At 39.2% G+C, this 19,060-nt stretch overlaps 1 protein-coding gene across 1 annotated transcript in view; it reads left to right on the top strand.

Moving 5' to 3' along the window:
* Positions 1 to 19,060, top strand: part of vav2 (vav 2 guanine nucleotide exchange factor) — a 177,619-nt gene that overhangs the window by 112,817 nt on the left and 45,742 nt on the right. Inside the window, exons 3-4 of the mRNA XM_008424709.1 lie at positions 5,517 to 5,575; positions 13,625 to 13,693. Coding sequence (XP_008422931.1) covers positions 5,517 to 5,575; positions 13,625 to 13,693 — 128 coding nt within the window. The remainder of the gene's footprint in view (positions 1 to 5,516; positions 5,576 to 13,624; positions 13,694 to 19,060) is intronic.

Here is a 19,060-nt window from a genome sequence, read left to right as displayed (position 1 = left end):
CAGAGCTGTATGTTCCTTAGACAGAGAATTAAGAATTGGACCAAAATCAGAATCAGCAGGTCAGACTTTAAAGAGTTCTGGAAATCGGTGAAAATTGTTGATTGTTYCTGAAGCCTGAAAAATTAAAAATAGAAGGAACAAAACAAACCCCTGCAATAAAAACTAAAYYYGGATTTTAGTCAATATTTTCCATTTACTTTGCCAACTTAAAATACTTGGCATTTTATGTGTAAATCCCTTCATTTTACAGGAATATTTTGTCTGTATTCCATGAATGCCGTGCTTGGTGTGAACTATCTACTCACGCACMCACAGGAGAGTTAAAAAGGACAGAATCAGAGACATGAAATGGCAGAGTGGGTTTGTAAATGGCAGAAAATCCTGAGGGCAGAGGGATTCAGCCGTTCCTCCTCTGTCTGTCTGTCTATTATTGATGTACATGAAGGGTTTCCTCTCTGCCATCTGCTCCCAGCGCTCCCACTCAATGCCCCATTGCTTCATGGATCCCATTTCATCAGGCTGGCAGGACCAGAGCAATGCTGCCTTATCAGCATGTTAATATTTCATAAATATGAAAGAGAACGAGGGGAGGTAGCGATGTAGGCAGGAATTGAGAAGTTGGGAGACAAAAAGATTAATCTTTTATTAACTGTACCATTTTTTTTTCAATTGCTCCCTGTGAATCCATTGAGTTGTGTTTGAAAAAGAAATCATGTGATGACTGTATCAGGTTTTGTTTAGTTAGTATTGTATTTTCATTGAAGTTCTCCGTTCCTAATCAGATCCCAGCCACACCCTGACGCCCAGCTGCAGCTTCGTTGTGATAATTTGTGACGATGCATATTCAGTCAATCCCTGGTTGCCACGGTGAACCGCTAGCTGCAGGTCGCTTTATTGGCTGCAGGGTGGTCACATGTGGCGTGGGCCTGGTGCCCAGCTGAGACGGTGGTCCGCTTGACCAGACATAAAAAAAAAGAAAAAAAAAAAGGTTGGCGTGTTTTTCCATTTGGCTTCATTTCGCTGTAAAAGCTCTTCCTAGACATGAAGTGTGACATGGAAATTGGTTTTGGGTTCAGAACTCATTGGCGGAGGCGCAGGCCTGGATGGAGGATCTGTGTGGGCTTTGGAATAAAGTAGTATAATGGTTTGGGGCGAGAGCAACTTAAGTTATCACGCTATTGTGTGACTTGTCTTTCCCATATTCCTAATGAGGTTAGAGATGCTTCTGTTTTCTCCGGCGAGCCCTGAGTTAAGAGTCCCAGGGGAGAAAGAGATAAGAAGGAAACTAATAATGTGCAGAGATCCGAAGGCTCGGACCGCATCAAAGGATCAGATTAGGAAGGGGGGGAGCTGGAGGCTGAAAGGGAAACGGAAAACACGGACCTTAAGAAGAAAGAGCAATCAAACAGATAGACCACCTCAGAGGAGAGCAGAGGCACGATGAAACACGGCGGAGGTTATACTGACTTCCTGTTCTGGATGAAAACGAGAAAAGAAAATCCATCAGTTTGTTCATTTGTCCTTCCATTCATTTGTTCATCCAACTAGTCATTCATTTGTTCAATAATTAGTTTATTTGTTGAACCATCAAATCATTAGTTTGTCCACTTGTCGTTATATTTTGCTTTTCATTCATTCATTTGTTCATCCATCTATTCATTTATCTATTCGTCCACTAATTCATCCACTTGTCTGTCCATTCGTTTGTCCATCTGTTCATTTATCTGTTCACCCGTTGATCTCTGCATCCATCCATTCACTTGTCCATTAATCCGTCTGTTAGTTTGTTTATCCATTAATTCATTTATTAATTTGTCAAGGAAGCCTAAAGCACAGCTGACCACTGTGCTTTAGGTGTCGAGTCAAGGTGTTGCACATCTTAAAGGATGATTCACTCTCTGTTTCTCCAGACTTTCTGCCAGCTCACATAATCAAATTAAGAAAACTGAGTGCACGGCATATTTGAGGCTTCAAGCTCTCATGCGCTGCCAACACCTCAAGTCTAGCNCTGTAAAAGCTCTTCCTAGACATGAAGTGTGACATGGAAATTGGTTTTGGGTTCAGAACTCATTGGCGGAGGCGCAGGCCTGGATGGAGGATCTGTGTGGGCTTTGGAATAAAGTAGTATAATGGTTTGGGGCGAGAGCAACTTAAGTTATCACGCTATTGTGTGACTTGTCTTTCCCATATTCCTAATGAGGTTAGAGATGCTTCTGTTTTCTCCGGCGAGCCCTGAGTTAAGAGTCCCAGGGGAGAAAGAGATAAGAAGGAAACTAATAATGTGCAGAGATCCGAAGGCTCGGACCGCATCAAAGGATCAGATTAGGAAGGGGGGGAGCTGGAGGCTGAAAGGGAAACGGAAAACACGGACCTTAAGAAGAAAGAGCAATCAAACAGATAGACCACCTCAGAGGAGAGCAGAGGCACGATGAAACACGGCGGAGGTTATACTGACTTCCTGTTCTGGATGAAAACGAGAAAAGAAAATCCATCAGTTTGTTCATTTGTCCTTCCATCCTTCCATTCATTTGTTCATCCAACTAGTCATTCATTTGTTCAATAATTAGTTTATTTGTTGAACCATCAAATCATTAGTTTGTCCACTTGTTATATTTTGCTTTTCATTCATTCATTTGTTCATCCATCTATTCATTTATCTATTCGTCCACTAATTCATCCACTTGTCTGTCCATTCGTTTGTCCTTCTGTTCATTTATCTGTTCACCCGTTGATCTCTGCATCCATCCATTCACTTGTCCATTAATCCGTCTGTTAGTTTGTTTATCCATTAATTCATTTATTAATTTGTCAAGGAAGCCTAAAGCACAGCTGACCACTGTGCTTTAGGTGTCGAGTCAAGGTGTTGCACATCTTAAAGGATGMTTCACTCTCTGTTTCTCCAGACTTTCTGCCAGCTCACATAATCAAATTAAGAAAACTGAGTGCACGGCATATTTGAGGCTTCAAGCTCTCATGCGCTGCCAACACCTCAAGTCTAGCAATGTGTCCAACTTCCCCGTTTCATCAGCGTCCAGGTCACGTGGCAGAAACAGCCCCTACAGCCACTAATTGTAAAACACAGTCTTCAAGAGCAAACCCCTGATGTTGAGGAAAGTTAACTTGAGCTTGGCTTCGCCCTGTAATGTGTGAACGTTACGCTAACGTGCGSCGCTGGCGTGCTGCAGTCTGGTCTTGGCAGGCTGCGCTCCTCCTGTGACCTATCTCTGGGAGGAAGCCAGTGGCTTGGCCATCCTTTGAAATGGGACCAACCTGAGCTGAAGGCAGCTGTGTTTAGAAAGAGCCACCCCAGCTGATCACACCAGGCCATATTTAATTATTAATAGCTCTTAAATGCTGGCGTTCGCTGCCGTCTGATGGTTTCTTTGACATTTTATATTTGCTGCCTTTTGGTTGATGTGATATGTGCTTTRTTTAATTCARAAAAYGGAAGATAATTCAGACTTTTTCAGCTAATAAAGTCAGTGGGGCAACGACACCATATGTGATCTCTTTATGCAGCAGGACRGGGCGGGCAGARAGCCACAGGGAGCCTGATGGATGTGTCCTTAGACATCTTGATCATCTTTTCTCCTTCTGTGTGGCTTACAGACTCTGTACTACTCCACCCGATTAAATAAATGTTTGGTAACAGTTTATTTGAAGGGGTGTGCATAAGACTGACATGAACATGAAGGAGTCTTCATAAATGTCAGGAAGTGTCATTTGGTAAATAATCCATCCATTTCTGTGGTAAACAAATGTTTTGAAATTTGTAACTATTTCAACACCCTGATAAACTTGTCTGTCGTTCCATGTAAAGAAAAGTGACCCCACAGCATGATACTTTCACCACCATGTTTCAATGTGGGTATAATGTTTCTTAGGTTTTATGTTCTGCTGAGTTCAGGTTTGATTTCATAAAACTGTACCACATTCTCTCTTAGGGTTTGAATTTGGGTCTGGGTGTATTTTGTTTAACAGTACGAGCTTCTTTAGATGGAGGATACTTTAAGTTCCTTTCCTTTTTMCAAGATTTCTTATATTAAAAGTGGAAATATTGAGATTATCTATCATTCCCTGACATAAAAAAAGAATTTTACACGGCTATGCACATTGTGTACCTTCAATCTAAATGATCTAATTGTATATTTACTTTGCATTGGACCCATTATATCAGCAACTTCTATTACACAAGAAAAAAAAAMCTTATTAGTCTTTTGAGCAAATATCCTCTGTAATTCACCACTTAAATGTAAATGAAGACGATGAACAAACGCTCATTGTAATCGCTGGTCTGGCTGATTACGTTAAACACCGTGAATGGAGAGTTTAAGGTTTTGGTCAACAGCACTTCTGTAGAAGTGCTTCACGGTCCTAAAGTGCCCAGCCTCCTATTCAGGAGAGTCATTAGCACAGGCTCAACTGGAATAATGAACACCRCGGGTGCCATGTTGTCGCATTGTGTGCTTAGAGAAGAGGGACTCTGACGAGAGGTTGTGGATGACACACCTGCCTCCAAAGAGGGGCTGAGATAACAACTTTATCCTTCCTGTCAGGGAGACATCTGGCTTTGCCATGGTGTTGCAACCTGAAACACACCCAGGAGAGGGTAATGAGGCATAGGAGACGAGGWTTGTGTTGTTGCATTTGTGTGCGMGATTTCTTGCATTACCCTGCAAGCGTGCCATCTGCGGTACTCAACCACAAACCCGGCTCTGTGTGACACATGAGCGGTAATAAATCTTTACAAGGATAAAATGAACCTTTTTATGCCAAAACTGACTTTAAAATGATGGTTGTAAAACAAAAAAAACATTRAATTACGGAAATTTAAGTTGCCGGTTTATAGGTTGGTGATTCACTCTTTGAGGGTTTTATCTCCAAGGTTAACACACTTCTTTAAGTCTTTAGAGTGTATGTATCAAACTGAAGGCCCGTGGGCCAAATCCGGCCCGCCACAGCTTTTTATGTGGCCCTTTAGATTCTAGACTAAAGATTAAACGGCTTAAATATTATGCTATCAGCCAAATAAATGCAGTTTTTATCTGTTCACTGCCAAATTATATCAATCAGGATGTCATAATTAAGCTCAAATATTGCAAATTATCACCACAAATACTTTTTTTATTACAAAAAAAATCACAAAATCCTGGAAGGACTGAAATAAGTTCAATAATATTTAATTTGAAGGATTTATTGATATCTTAACAGTTTGTGATCAGGCACAACCGGCCCTTTAARAGCATTCAGGATCTTGATTTGCCCCAAAATGAAAATGAGTTTGTCGCCCTGGTTTAGAGTATTTAGATCTTCATCTCAATTTAATGCGCTCTTAATTAAATGGCTCATTTGCAGCATCTAGTTAATATTAAGTAACGCAAGTTCAGAAAAAATTATGGAAAAAAATCAACAAGCAGCTTTACTTTCCTGAACACATTTCCTGCTTTGCTCTTCTTACTATGAAGTCATAAAAATAGACAAATGAATAACTATTTTTCTGTTTTTGTGTGTTTCAGGTGATCTCTGCCCTGTCGAGGATCTCCCACCACAGCATTGCACAAATCAAAGGCATCAGGTAAGCGTGCGACACACAAATCACTCATTTATTGCTTCAGCCACTCCGAGAATATCRGTGTCAAGAAAAAAGCCATTGTGAAACGGCCCACCCTTATTTTATTTATAGGCACTGCATTGAAATGGATGATGCTATTAACATCTGATGCRCATTTAAAAGTCAATTTACATTTTAGGCAATTAGCAGCAGCTTTTTTCMAGCGTTATCTTTCAGGGGAAGAAATCCTCCACAATGCTGTTCCATCTGTCACTCAAATCGGCCCTGCGTCATTCTGAGTCAGATCCTTTATTAAATGAAGACTAGTCATTTTTCTTCAAGGCTCAGGGACTCTCTCTATCTTTGGCCTTCTGATCTCCTCATTCGCTCAGTCTGCTTGGAGCTTGGTGGCTCACAGGCGCCATGTAAAAAGCCATTTCATCTGGCTTAGTGATAAGTTGGTGGCGTTCACCCATTAGGAGCTGCGCCAGGAAATGAAAAGAGGGGAGAAAGAAGTGGGCGGTGGGCAAAAGAGGAGGCATGTCCCCTGTTATTAATAAAGACAAACAAAGCACGCTGACTGTGTTTGTAACAATGCAGCAAAGAGTCAAAATCAATATCTGTTTGTGAACAGTGAGAAGTTAAGTCCAAGCTTTTTACCAGTACAGCACATACAATAAGCATAATTGATTTTGTGTTATATTCAATAAATAACAATTAACAGCAACACAACGGTGAAGGTAAAAGAAATGATGACCTACAGAGCAGAGATCATCATGTTAAACTTGACAAAGAAATCCTACACTTATTGTTTTTAATACAGCACAATTTWAAATGCCCTTAAMTCAGAGCAATATCCCTTTAAATAATTTAAACTTTGTGATTGTTAAACCTTTGGACGTACAACAGGGTTAACGGTAAAGTAAGGTAATTTTAATTAGATTAGTGCTTTACATGAATTAGAAGGAAACAAAACAACAAACCAAAAGAAAGACAATAAGGAAGAGCTACCACACATTTATTATAATAAAACATTGAATGTTGTTGATTAAATGTGAACTATTTGAAGAATTCAAAAACACTTTTCTTGCAAAAAGAGAGCAAGTTTGCATCAGCATTAATCTGAYTGAGCCTCRCTCGTCTTCCAGAATAAAACCTTGGCCAACATTTTGCACACAGATTTCACATTCAAATCRTTGTCGGTTGCCATGGCAATCATTTTTTTGGTCATCCACCTTCTGAATACCGATGAATCCTGTGGCTGGATCTGCACCACGAGTGTCATCGTGGTTACACAGAGAGCCTGTCCTTCTGAAAAACAGAACAAAGGAACAAAGTTCCTAGAAGTTTCCTGCCAGGTACTTCTTTGACAAAGTGGTTTCTGAAAAAGGCCTGAAAAGTTTCTGGGTGTTGCAGCAGAATCATTGTGTTAGCATAACACCCATAAGCCCACCTGCARGTCAGGGTCGTGTACTGATTTGATCCACAYYGCTAGAGATTTGGGAACTGATGCAGTGTGTGTGTGAAGGCTTTGTTGCCCAGAACAGATCTGTATATAGATGTGACWGTTGATGTTTTTGTATTAAATTTAAGATTAATGTCAATTGTGGCAGTCCAARTAATCAGAGAGTCAATAAAGTGTCCTTGAGTTGATTTATAATGTTAATAGCCAAAGGCAACAATATATCAAAAAAGGTTTTATTCACTGCGATCATGTTTGTAACAAGGCCTGAACAACAACGCAAAGCAGAAGTCTATTATTTGGTTCACTGAGACAAATCCTAGGGGAAAATCTGTTTGCATAATACGGTTTTCTTGGCCAAAATGAATGTGCCAAACGCTGGTAGCCGTGTGGTTTGCTTTGTACTTGGAGTACACAAATCACGTTGCCCCCGCCCACACTTATTGGCACCCCCGGGAGCGCTGTGGGGGATAAAAGCGCTTCAGAATAAATCACTTTTTATTGCAGCAGAGGAATCTCACACAGAAACATCTACAACCTTTTCCTCGACTGCTTTTATTTAACTTGGGGGAGGAAAAAATCCACAGGTCTCACGCTTATTAAAAACACTGCAACCAAAGTTTTTTCTATTAATGCTAACCGCAGAGCTGAAGTCAGAGTAATATATACAAAGCTGGAAACGACTGAACCTGCAACTAGGATTGAGCTTTTCAGCAGATAAACGCTGCAGTGGGTTCAGTGTAGAATAAAGGAAAAATATACATAAAAACACCTAATRACTGCGTTTAAGTACAGTGGAGAGTTCATGATGCTGTGGGCCAGTTTCTCCACCAAGAACCATAGAAACCTGGTTGAAATAATAATTCACCTCAAATAGTAAATGTTGGATTTGTCACATTAAAGCACAAATGTGTGGCACACAAGATTTAACCATAATCAATATAATAATAATCATCTTTACCTTGCCTTCAACATTTACCTTTAGTCATTGTGTTTCATTTCTTGGTTCTATTCGATTCAGTTTTGTTTTTCCRTTCTTAAGGTGTTAAATAATGCAAAGTAAGCAGAACACTTTAACGACTTTAACGTCATTTAGAAGATGTTCTCCATCTCTCCAGGGCTCAGGTCAAACATTGACCCAAACCTCTTGAATCTTTACGTTCAGAGCAGACAGCAAGTCTTGTGTTTAAAAATCGGTGGACGAAATCACTTCAGGCGTGACGATTGATCCGCCTGCTGGCTGCTGTTGGGCCTCGTTGACGCGCTGCAGCTCATCTCTGTAACGTTGGCCTTTAATTGCTTTAGTATTTGCTAAACTTTAAACGGGTCTGACTTTACAACATCCTGAAAACTGCTCTGCTAATTTAATGCAGATGAATCCGAAAAGAAGATATTTTTTTATTAMATTTTTTTCCTCTCAGGCGATAGAAAGCTTCACATTTTGAAAAGTCTGAGTCGTATCTTGTGGGGCTTTGGGTTGTTCAGTGATGTAACAAAAGATACAGTCATCACCCTTTTAAATAATAACATTTTACCACGTTTGGCAAACTGATTATTTAAAATATTTCAACAGTTTGTCCTGTAGCTACTTATTCGCTTACCATCCCGATAACCTTGGTTTTCGGCCCTCTGGCTGTGCTTTGAGTTGACCTCCTGTTTATCCGTCTCACCCACAGTATAAGCCTGTGTCACTTATTATTCATCCTCTTTCCTGCTGATTATCCTTCCTGTCCTCAGCGAACCCCACTGTAACCCTGCCCTCCATGTTCGCTGATCTCTGCTGTTTCCTCGTGTGTTCGGGGCTCTGACCTCTGACCTCAGCTTTAGCATCATGCTACGGGACACCTGAGGGTTTTGTGGTGCTCAAGGTGTCACAAGCACAAAGTTCACATGTCAACAAATGTGACTTGGATTGCCGATGGCACAACCTTGCTCRTCTGGAGAGAACAAAAAAAAACCTCTTGCAGTGATGTGACTTGTGGTGAATCCATTGGAAAAGAAACATTTTGATGAAAATTTGCAGGGTGTGGCTGCTGACTGAACAGCAACAAACTACAGTAAGAGGAAAATACTTAACAGTCAAGCAATTCAGAATTAATAAAGCAATGAACAAAATAGTTGGTGCTCTGTGGCGACCACTAGAGGGGGCAGTTAAAACAAGATGAAGAACGGGAACATGAAGAATCATAAGACCAAAAAAATAGGAGAAAGACAAAAGTAAATGAGACTAAGATGAAGTCAAAATGAYAAAGACCAAGATGAAAAACTCTAAGATGACCAAGTAGAAGAAGACCTAGATGGATGAGACCATCCATCTCATCCATCAGGACCAGCATGATCAAGTGCTGGACGAGAAAAGACGGATCAGGAGGAAGAGAACCAAGGCTAGAAGTAGGATGACTGAAACAAAGAAGATGAAGTCCAAGATTAAGAAGATCAGCTGTTGAGGATGTCCCTGGTTATTAATGACCAGAAGCAGAAAGAAGCACCAAGTGTCACATTATTGTTGAAAATGACCAAGCTAAGTCCTCCACAATGAACTGATCTGCACCTTWAAAGGTTTAATAATCTGTAGGCGAATCTGATTGGTTTATTCATCTTCAGTGTTGAAAGAGCACATAAGAGACCTTTAAAGTATGGTGTTCCCCAAGGGTCAATTTTAGGGCCCATTTTGTTAATCTTGTATTTACTGCCTCTTGGTAAGATTTTTCAAAAATGTAATATTTCCTTTCATTGCTTTGCAGATGACATCCAGATTTATTTGCCCCTTAAAATGCAAAATGATTCTCTTCAGCAGTTGCTAAACTGTTTAACTGAAGTTAAATTATGGATGGAAAAAAACTTTCTTCACCTCAATGAAAGCAAAACTCAAGTTCTGTTATTTGGTCAAAAACTTCAGACTACAAACCCAGATCAGATTCTTGGTTCCTTGGCTCGGTCTTATCAAACCTCTGCTAGAAATCTTGGTTTCACTTTTGACAGCTTTTTAAAGTTAGACAAACAAGTTAGTTCTGTCGTTAAATCAAATTTCTGCCACCTTCGGCTTTTAGCAAAAGTTAAATCTTACTTCTGTTTTAAGGACTTTGAAGGACTCATCCATGCCTTCATAACAACTCGCCTGGATTACTGCAACTCTTTATATACAGGGATGGATAAATCACAGATTCAGCGACTTCACTGATCCAGAACGCTGCAGCACGGCTTCTGACTGGAACCAGGAAGCATGACCATATAACACCAACTCTGGCATCTTTACACTGGCTGCCTGGTTTTTATCGAATAGATTTTAAGATTCTTTTGTTAACTTATAAAGTTTTAAATGGGTTGGCCCCCCCTTATCTTCGGGACCTTTTAAATTTCCGGTCTGTGTCCAGAACCCTAYGATCAAATAATCAGTTATTACTGACATTTCCTTGGACTCGACTTAAGAGGAAAGGAGATKGAGCTTTTTCTGTTGCTGCTCCTGTTTTATGGAATAACTTACCTTTCCAGATTAGATCTGCCAACAGCCTGGATCRTTTTAAATCGCTTCTTAAAACTCATTTTTACTCTTTGGCATATGTATTGTTTTGTGCTCTGTTTTGTCATTTGTGTTGTYGTTCTTGTACAGCACTTTAGTGCAGTTTTATACCCGTTTTAAAGTGCTATATAAATAAATTTAACATTAAGAAATGTAAGCAACACCAAAATGGAAACACAATTTCATAAAGCTCTAAAGTATAAAAACAGCTAATCTATATAAATTAAAGAAAACATGCAAATCTACCTGCCAGTTTCCTTCTTCAACTKGATGCAGAGCTGAAGTCCTTCAAAACTAAAATAAAGTTGTTTGCCTSTAAATAGTCAGGAAATTGTAAAATTGACCAGAAATGTCTCTTTGGATTATAAAAGTTGTTTTAGCTGCACTGTTCAAAATGTTGTTTTGAAAATAAAAAATACTACTTGAAAAGTAGTAAAATTTTAAAAAMCATATATTATTTTCATCCACAAAATTGATTTAAACCCATAACCGAATGTCAAGTTATAAAGCGTGTGAATACTTGTTATACAAGAGGCGGTCATTATAGAAAATGTAAAATTACATAAACTTATGTTTTTCAGCCTTTCAGCCTGCGTGATAAAGACGTGAACAACATGCATGTGTAAAAGCCCACAGAGCAGNTAAATAGTCAGGAAATTGTAAAATTGACCAGAAATGTCTCTTTGGATTATAAAAGTTGTTTTAGCTGCACTGTTCAAAATGTTGTTTTGAAAATAAAAAATACTACTTGAAAAGTAGTAAAATTTTAAAAAMCATATATTATTTTCATCCACAAAATTGATTTAAACCCATAACCGAATGTCAAGTTATAAAGCGTGTGAATACTTGTTATACAAGAGGCGGTCATTATAGAAAATGTAAAATTACATAAACTTATGTTTTTCAGCCTTTCAGCCTGCGTGATAAAGACGTGAACAACATGCATGTGTAAAAGCCCACAGAGCAGCGATAAATCGCCGAGTGTCGGCTCATCAGAGGGGCCTTGATGAAATTAGGAACAGAGTTCAATTACACCTGGTTGCACCATTTAGGGGAAATGAAAACTGCAGCAGTGGACATTGCTCGGCTCCACGGAGGAGCACAGGGATGATGAATGCGTGCGCGGAGCTCCACAAACTACTGTGTAATTAGATTTTGCCCTGCGGGACTCCATTAATAACTTAAAATATAATGCACACTTCATTGGAGGGGGTCATCAAATGTGGGTGTGTTATTGCACTCTGGAGGAGGCACCCTGTGCGCTTCATAACAGCGAGCGAGAGCTTGACATAAATCAGATGAGGCAGATTTCTTGGAAGCAAGACTCGTAATTAGCTTTGGAAATTACATGTTTTAATAAAGTTACCGGCTGTAAAACACGAGGAAATTGTTCCGAGAGAAGGATTTAGAAAAGACAGATGAGACTTCAGGACGCGTTTGTTTGCGTGAGGCTGCTGACCTTTGATTATCTCGCCCAGCGTTCATTAGTTCGATGACTGACCCGGGCTTTCGGTGTGATTGTTGCTTTAATTAAGCAGAGGCTGATTACTGATGTCACAATCACACGCGAGGCATGAAATCCACAGCTAGAGTCCAGTTTACCCACTTACATTTAGACATAAAGTGGAGCAATTAGCCGCTAACCACTGCCTCTTTGGAGAGACGCACACCACAGGGAAGTGTGTGAGTCATTTGATCATATCTTGGGATTAAATACAGTAAAAAGGGTTTAAAAGCAGAGAGCTAACACAGAGGAGAGTGCTTTCACTTTGAAGGTCTTGTCTGTGACACTAAACTGTCGCCATATTGGCTCCAGGCTAACTTGTCTGTCTAGACAGYGACATGACATGCACAAATTATTATTTTATTTCTCTTTGGTCTCTTATTGTCAGCATAAACGTTGAATGTTTCCACATTTCTCACATTAAAACCACAAAACTTGATGTGTTTTACTGGGATTGTGATAGACAACATAAAGAACAATATTGATCAATCCTTATTAATGATTCTTAAAGGCTTCAAAAACTTAAAATATGACTTGACTGATGATCAAGTAGTATACCAATTGTAATAAATACAGTCCCTATTTGCAAATTAGTGGCAAAATCACACTTCTTCATGTAGTTGGTGTCCAAAAGACGCCTGTTTCTTTTCCTAAAAGAATTTGTAAATTGTTTTTTCATGCCACTTTTAAATAAATACGATAAAATGTCAGGATCAAATTCTCCATCGCCCATCTCTACTTTGTGGCATAATACCCTAGACTGTCATTTAACTGAGAATGCTGCAGCAGTGTAGATTACAAGGCTTTCAGAAGTAATTTATTAGGCCTTAATGTGCTGCATTCACATGCAGCTCTTAGAGAGAAATGGCATCATTAACCCCTTTGAAATCCAATCCTACACTTCCAACTAAAAGCTTCCAGAAATCTGACATCACTAACACCAGTTTGGATAAATTTACCCAGATAAACRAGGTAAGCAGCAGCCTTCTTGGAGTGTTTGTCGAAATTAGGGATTCAAAGCAGACGATCCTCACGAAACACGAATCTCAGCACAACGTTTTATTTATTTGTTGGGTTTTTGTGTCCAGCTTGTCTCACACCAGGACAGTTTGTTTTCTGCGAGCGCTGAAGGTCACGCCCCGCAGAAGGAAGTTTTTATTTTGCTTGCGTTGTCCCTGAAGACTGTTGAGCGATGGTCGAAATCCTGAATGGATTTCTCCGACTCCTGCCCATCAATCTGGAAGGAGGAGGAGAGAAAAAAACAGCCAGCTTCCCTGCCTTGAATTCCTAGTAGTAAAGTTGGTTCTCGGAGGACGGCGGGCTCCTTATCTGTCAGCAGCAGCGTTTTGATGTGTTTTGACAACGTTGTTTGTGACTGATGGGGGTCCCTCGGTTGAATAGTCCCTGCTGTTTAGCTGCTGAAGTGATGGAGCGAGGAGCGACAAGCTGACAGATGGAACACCAAGTTTCCCAACTGGTTATTTTTCTACCTGAGACAGAGCGTCGTGTTTATGTGGGTGTGTGTCGATAAAGTGTTTTGTAACCATCTCTGGATGTGTGTGTGTGTCTGCTCTGTTTGTGCATCAGGCCCTTCCCGTCCGAGGACACCGCTCTGAATGAGGATGATGTGTACCGGAGCCTGGAGGAGCTGGCAGAGTAAGTGTGCATTCTACCAAAAACACCCAAACTGACTTTCTTAGTCACCCAGTTGGGCGTTCCAGTRATTCTCTGGAGGCTTCCGCTAACCTTAATCTTTTTCGAACATTTTTTTGTCATTTTAAACAAGAAAATCTAAACCCCAAGGGGAAACGGATGTAAGTTATTTTGTTTCTAAGAAAGCACACAAGCAAGTTCACAGCAGTGTTGTTGTTTTTTTTCTCTCTTACCTAATTTTTCTGTTTCAGGAATGTGTACAAATACAGTATGTTATCATGCACTGCACACTGTCAGTCTCTGACATGTACTCAGAAAAAGCTGTTACTGTTTAGGGTCACTTAGTGTAACCAAAACGATGGGAGCTCTTTGGGTGTCCTTCAGCATTTTCTGAAATGTTGTACGATTCTTCCTGACAGAGCTGGTGCAGCTGAGTTAGGTTTGATCAAAAACACTTTCTTTAGCTTTTTCTGGGACTGAAATCAGAGCTTTTACATCTTAATCTTAATACGTTTGAATAGAAAGATGATTAAAATTATTTTTTTTAATGATTTGTTTGGCATTAAGTAAATAATTCAGCTTTAATTAAATGTTAAAACATTTTCAGCATTTGTTCAGACCTGCTGTAAACTCAAACCTTGAAATAATTCAATCTTAAATAGATGCTTTAAACCAACAACGAAAAAAAAAAGTGGCCTTTATTTTTATATACATTTACGTCTTCCATATTATTGACACCTTTAATTCCCACAAAAAAATAAAACTAACTATAATTTGTCAAATTTTGGATTTCTTAAAAACTTTAAATCTTCTGGTTTGTGTTGATAGAAATAGAAAAGAGCTGCTACAACTTTCTATAAATACAGTCAAGGCAGCAGCTTCAAACKTTAACACAGGAACTCTGATAAACAAGTAATTGGCAACAAAAGATTTAGGATTTTATGGAAAGTAAAAAAAAAAAGACAAAGCTTTTGGATTTACAGGTTGGCTATACTTGTGGATTGTGYTGCATTTTAACAAAACCCTCATTCAGATAAATTAGGTACAACATCTGATTTTTCATTATGGGTCTAATAAGCAAAGAAGTCGTCAGCTCTACCACTCAGTTAGTCGTGGTGTACCTCAGGGCTCTAACACTGGCCCTTTCTTTTCTTATTACCAGTACTTAGGGAACATTGTCTTAACTAGCAAGGAATCAGATAAACCTTGTTAAATTGAACAACATTTGAAAATTAAAACTCCTTAGATCCATTTTTCCGATCCAAGGATCCCAGTGCAAACATATCACATAACTAGCGATGCTTGAAGTCAAGTTGTGATTGTCACTTTTCCCCATATGTGTTAATCACCTAATTACATAAGCGAAGAGCACTCTTCCACGTCGTCTGTTGCGATGGCGACACCAGCTCTGCTCTGCTCTGTAGTTTTTAGTTTTTTTKAGGCTTGGCTGCCTCTCTGAAAGCGTCTGTGGCCGGCTGCTTGGATTCGGTGCACAGTGGTTTGGTTTTCCTGTGTGTGAGAGGGATTTGTAGGCTCTGAGGCTGGTGACAGCAGCTGCTTGACTCAGATTAATGGAGATTAATTAGCCAACCGCTCTGAGATGGGTGTCGTTCATCATGGAGCGATAGGGAGAAAGCAGATCATGCAAACTATAGATATAGATATATCMCTCCTGAATGCATGATTGGGATGAACTGTGTAGGATGATGCAGGCTGAGGAGGATATGAGATGCTGCCAAGCAGGGTAATGCTGGATTRGGGTGCAAATACTGTATGCAGGGTGACTGCATGAAATAAGACTCAAATTAGTCTCATATTTTAGGTGATGATAGYCTGATATATAAACCATGATTATCTGTTTTATATTTAAATGATATTGGTTTCATTTATTAATCTACAATGCATTTGKGAAGGGCAGTAATAATAAAAATGAGCCTGAAAGCAGCAGACGCACAAGGATAGTTTTGCAAAAGTATTCATACCTCTTAAAATTGGTGCCAGCGACACAATTTAATGTTATATTCTGAGTTTTATGTCATTAACTGGAAGCATGCAGTTAAAGAGGCTACATGCTGAAACAACAAACTTGGAGCAGTAATTAAGCCAAAACTGTTAAAAAAATATATAGATTTTCACTTAATAAATACTTCATTGTCTATAAATATATTCTACCCAGAAATCCTCAAGTGCAAGTTTCAGCTTCATCTGGTTTAAGAAACCAAAATCTTCTTCTAAGCACCTTTTCTATAAATAATCAAATGTACACTRAAGTACAATAAAATGTTTATTTTCTTTCTTTATAATGAAATTGAATTATTTGCTTGTTTGCATTTTGTTATGCATGTCTAACATTGAATTAAAAAAAAAGGTTTAAATGGTTTAAAAAAAAACCTCAAGTGTGAAGTTTTTATTATCCAATTAATCATCAGAATAATTGATAYAATAATCAATTTCAAAAATAATCATTGGTTGCAGCCGTAGTTTAGGTCAAAATATTTCCAGGGGTTAAAACGGCCCAGTCAAAGTCYAGATCATCAATGTCTTGAAACTAGAATAGAATTTCTAAGAATAKAAATCATTTCAGTCCCTAACTTACTGCAGGTGTAATTATTGACTTTATTGCTTATTTATTTATAATAATAAACAATTTGAAGCCACCGTGTGTCATTTGGTTGCAGGTTTCTCGTTCCAGAATCATGAATTTTGGTTAATTTGCCCACCTGACTGGACATTAGTTGAGAGTTTGTACATGGACAGTTGCTGCCTCGTGACAAAAACTTAAAAAGCTGCATCAACAAAATRAGAAGTCAGTGTATAAATGACTTCTGAGCAGGAGACAGACTTGCCATCCTGTAGGGAAGGTTATATCGGTGTTTAACATCTAGAATCTATTCTACACATTGATTGAAATTAACCTTAGTACCCAAAGCAGCAGCTTCACTGAGTCAGAGGTTCGAGTTCTTTGTTTTCTTAAGTGGTCAGGGATGTCACCAAGCTAAGGTCTGTGTGTGACCTTTACTGTAGGASCAGAGGGCAGGTCTTATTAAATTAATCATTCCCTTCYACCGTATGGCTGCACTTGACCTTTTACGAGGAACATTTTGTCTCACCAATAGACAGGAGGATAATTGATTCATCAGCAGGTCCTCCACTTAATGCAGTAGGACACGCTTAGCACATAGGTCATGCTAGCAATAGCCCCGCTCTCAAAGACGTATTAATTAGCCTGAAATATTGATGCATGGTGTGATTTATGATGGCTCCATGACTGAACTGCRAAAAATGGATGATGGGGACAATAATCATCTTTCCACAGTAATAACAGTCATGTTTTATCGATGCAAAGCCAATCTGTTTCCCGTAGGAGGAAACCTSTGCRCAGGGAGAACATGTGGAGTCGTAAAAAACACGAGTGCGAAAGATATAAAACAGCAATATTGCCACCACAAATTTTGATTGTAAATAACAAAAGCCAGTGGGGAAAGTGCAATAATAATTTTATGGCAAAGCTAAGAAACTCCTGAAACTGGTGAGTAACATGGGGGTAAAAAAAAAAAAAGAAATAGAAACCAACTGCTGGATGATGTCGATGGATGGACGGACATTTTCAGCAACAAGGCAGTTCAAAGCACTTTAAATGACTTAGAAGGAAACRGAAACAAAACAACAAACCAAAAGGAAAAGAAAAAGGTAACAAAAAGACAAAAGTACTACACAAGTTAAGCTTCTCTAGATCTAAAGTTTGTTCTCGATTAGTAATAAGAATGAGTGAAAAACGAACGTAAAAAGCAGCTTTTAGGGATGTGTTCATATTCAATAGAGCTCCAGCAGTTACAGCTAATGGGAGCTTCATTGACTTTTTGCAGAGCCGCATTGATTAAGAGTGATGAAGACTGTCTGCCAACATCGTGCCTTTCCACTGTCCATTTCATCTTATACAAGAGAACAGGGGATAAAAACCACTGATGACCAGACGGTTTCAAGCTTCTGATCATTTCAACTCAATATTCAACTCTTWAAACTTGTAGCTGTTTCAAGGTCTCAGGCTCATCTCCTGGTGTTCAGTCCCATCAATACAGGACTAAATATTGAAGGTTTAAACATCGGAAACCCCATTTACGACGTTGAGTAACGATGTTCCTAGTGTAGACTCCTGAAGTAACAAGTGTATATTCTTATCACTGCACTTCATTAGATTTTACAAAAAGATTTTAAAGAATTATTGTTCAAATTTATTCAAAATTATCCATATGTACAAATACAACACTGCACTGAACCCCATTGAAAACCTGCAGGTTATTCCACCAAACATTGATTTCTGAGTTAAAAACATTAGTGTTGTTGTTTCTAAATGAATATCAACTTGTTTTCTTTGCATTATTTGAGGTCTGAAAGCTCTGCATTTTTTTCGTTATTTTGAAAATTTCTCATTTTTTTGCAAATAAATACTAAATTGTTACGTAGAATTTCAGAGACATGTTGTCAGTAGTTGATAGAATAAAATAACAATGTTAATTTTACTCAAACATAGACCTATAAAGAGTAAAATCAGAGAAACTGGTCATTTTSCTTGATTGAGTTTCCTGTGTTTTGTCCAGCTAATGTGACTTTAGATAATCTGAGGGATTTTCAGAAACAGAAATTACTRCTCATAWCCYTATAGTTTTAAAATCTGATCCTACACCCTTAGAAAGTACRATGCAGTGCTGGGACTCTTGATGTGGACTTGCTTGATGTTTTGTGAAGTCTTCTTGCTAAGAATTGGTCCTGTGTGAGTAATCTACATCCAGCAGCTTATCCTGAAGCTACGAACACAAGAGATTGTGTTGTGCTTGACTGAGTATCATTTAAAGGTTAAGTACAAGTCACTTGAGTTGTTGGAGTATTTCCATATTGCGCACGCTGCTGCGTYGGCTGAACTCATGTYGAGTGAGGTTGATTGAGGCCTGCAGCCATCATTAGGAGCTCACCTGAAAGCAGCAGACGTAAAGTGGATGGTTTGGATGTTCCGTAGCGCCGGCRTGTAAATGTTTGAGTCACGCTGCTTGCGTGCTGCTACCCGGTATCTGTTTCTTCGTCTAATTGAGGTCTCGGAGGTTAATGCGSCGACCCTGGTCCTTACCTCTTCCCTCTGGCGTCCAGATGATCACCTCGCTTTACTCCCAGGTCCTCCCCCGTCTGGAACGACTCCATCCTGAGGTTGACAAAGCATGAAATGGGGAGGATCTGGCACAGTTGCCAGGGGAGTTATTTCCTTTGCGAAAGGCACACATAGATTTCCATTCCCAAACATGGACTGTCACAACCTCTTTGTGTCATCTTTAGCACTTTATTTTGGTGTGTTTTTCCCCTGGGCAGGCAAAAAAAAAA

The sequence above is a fragment of the Poecilia reticulata genome, linkage group LG12, assembly GCF_000633615.1.
Source record: "Poecilia reticulata strain Guanapo linkage group LG12, Guppy_female_1.0+MT, whole genome shotgun sequence".
In the NCBI taxonomy this organism is placed as follows: Eukaryota; Metazoa; Chordata; class Actinopteri; order Cyprinodontiformes; family Poeciliidae; genus Poecilia; species Poecilia reticulata.
Note: the sequence above shows the minus strand (reverse complement) of the source record. Positions and strands in the feature narration are given on the sequence as shown.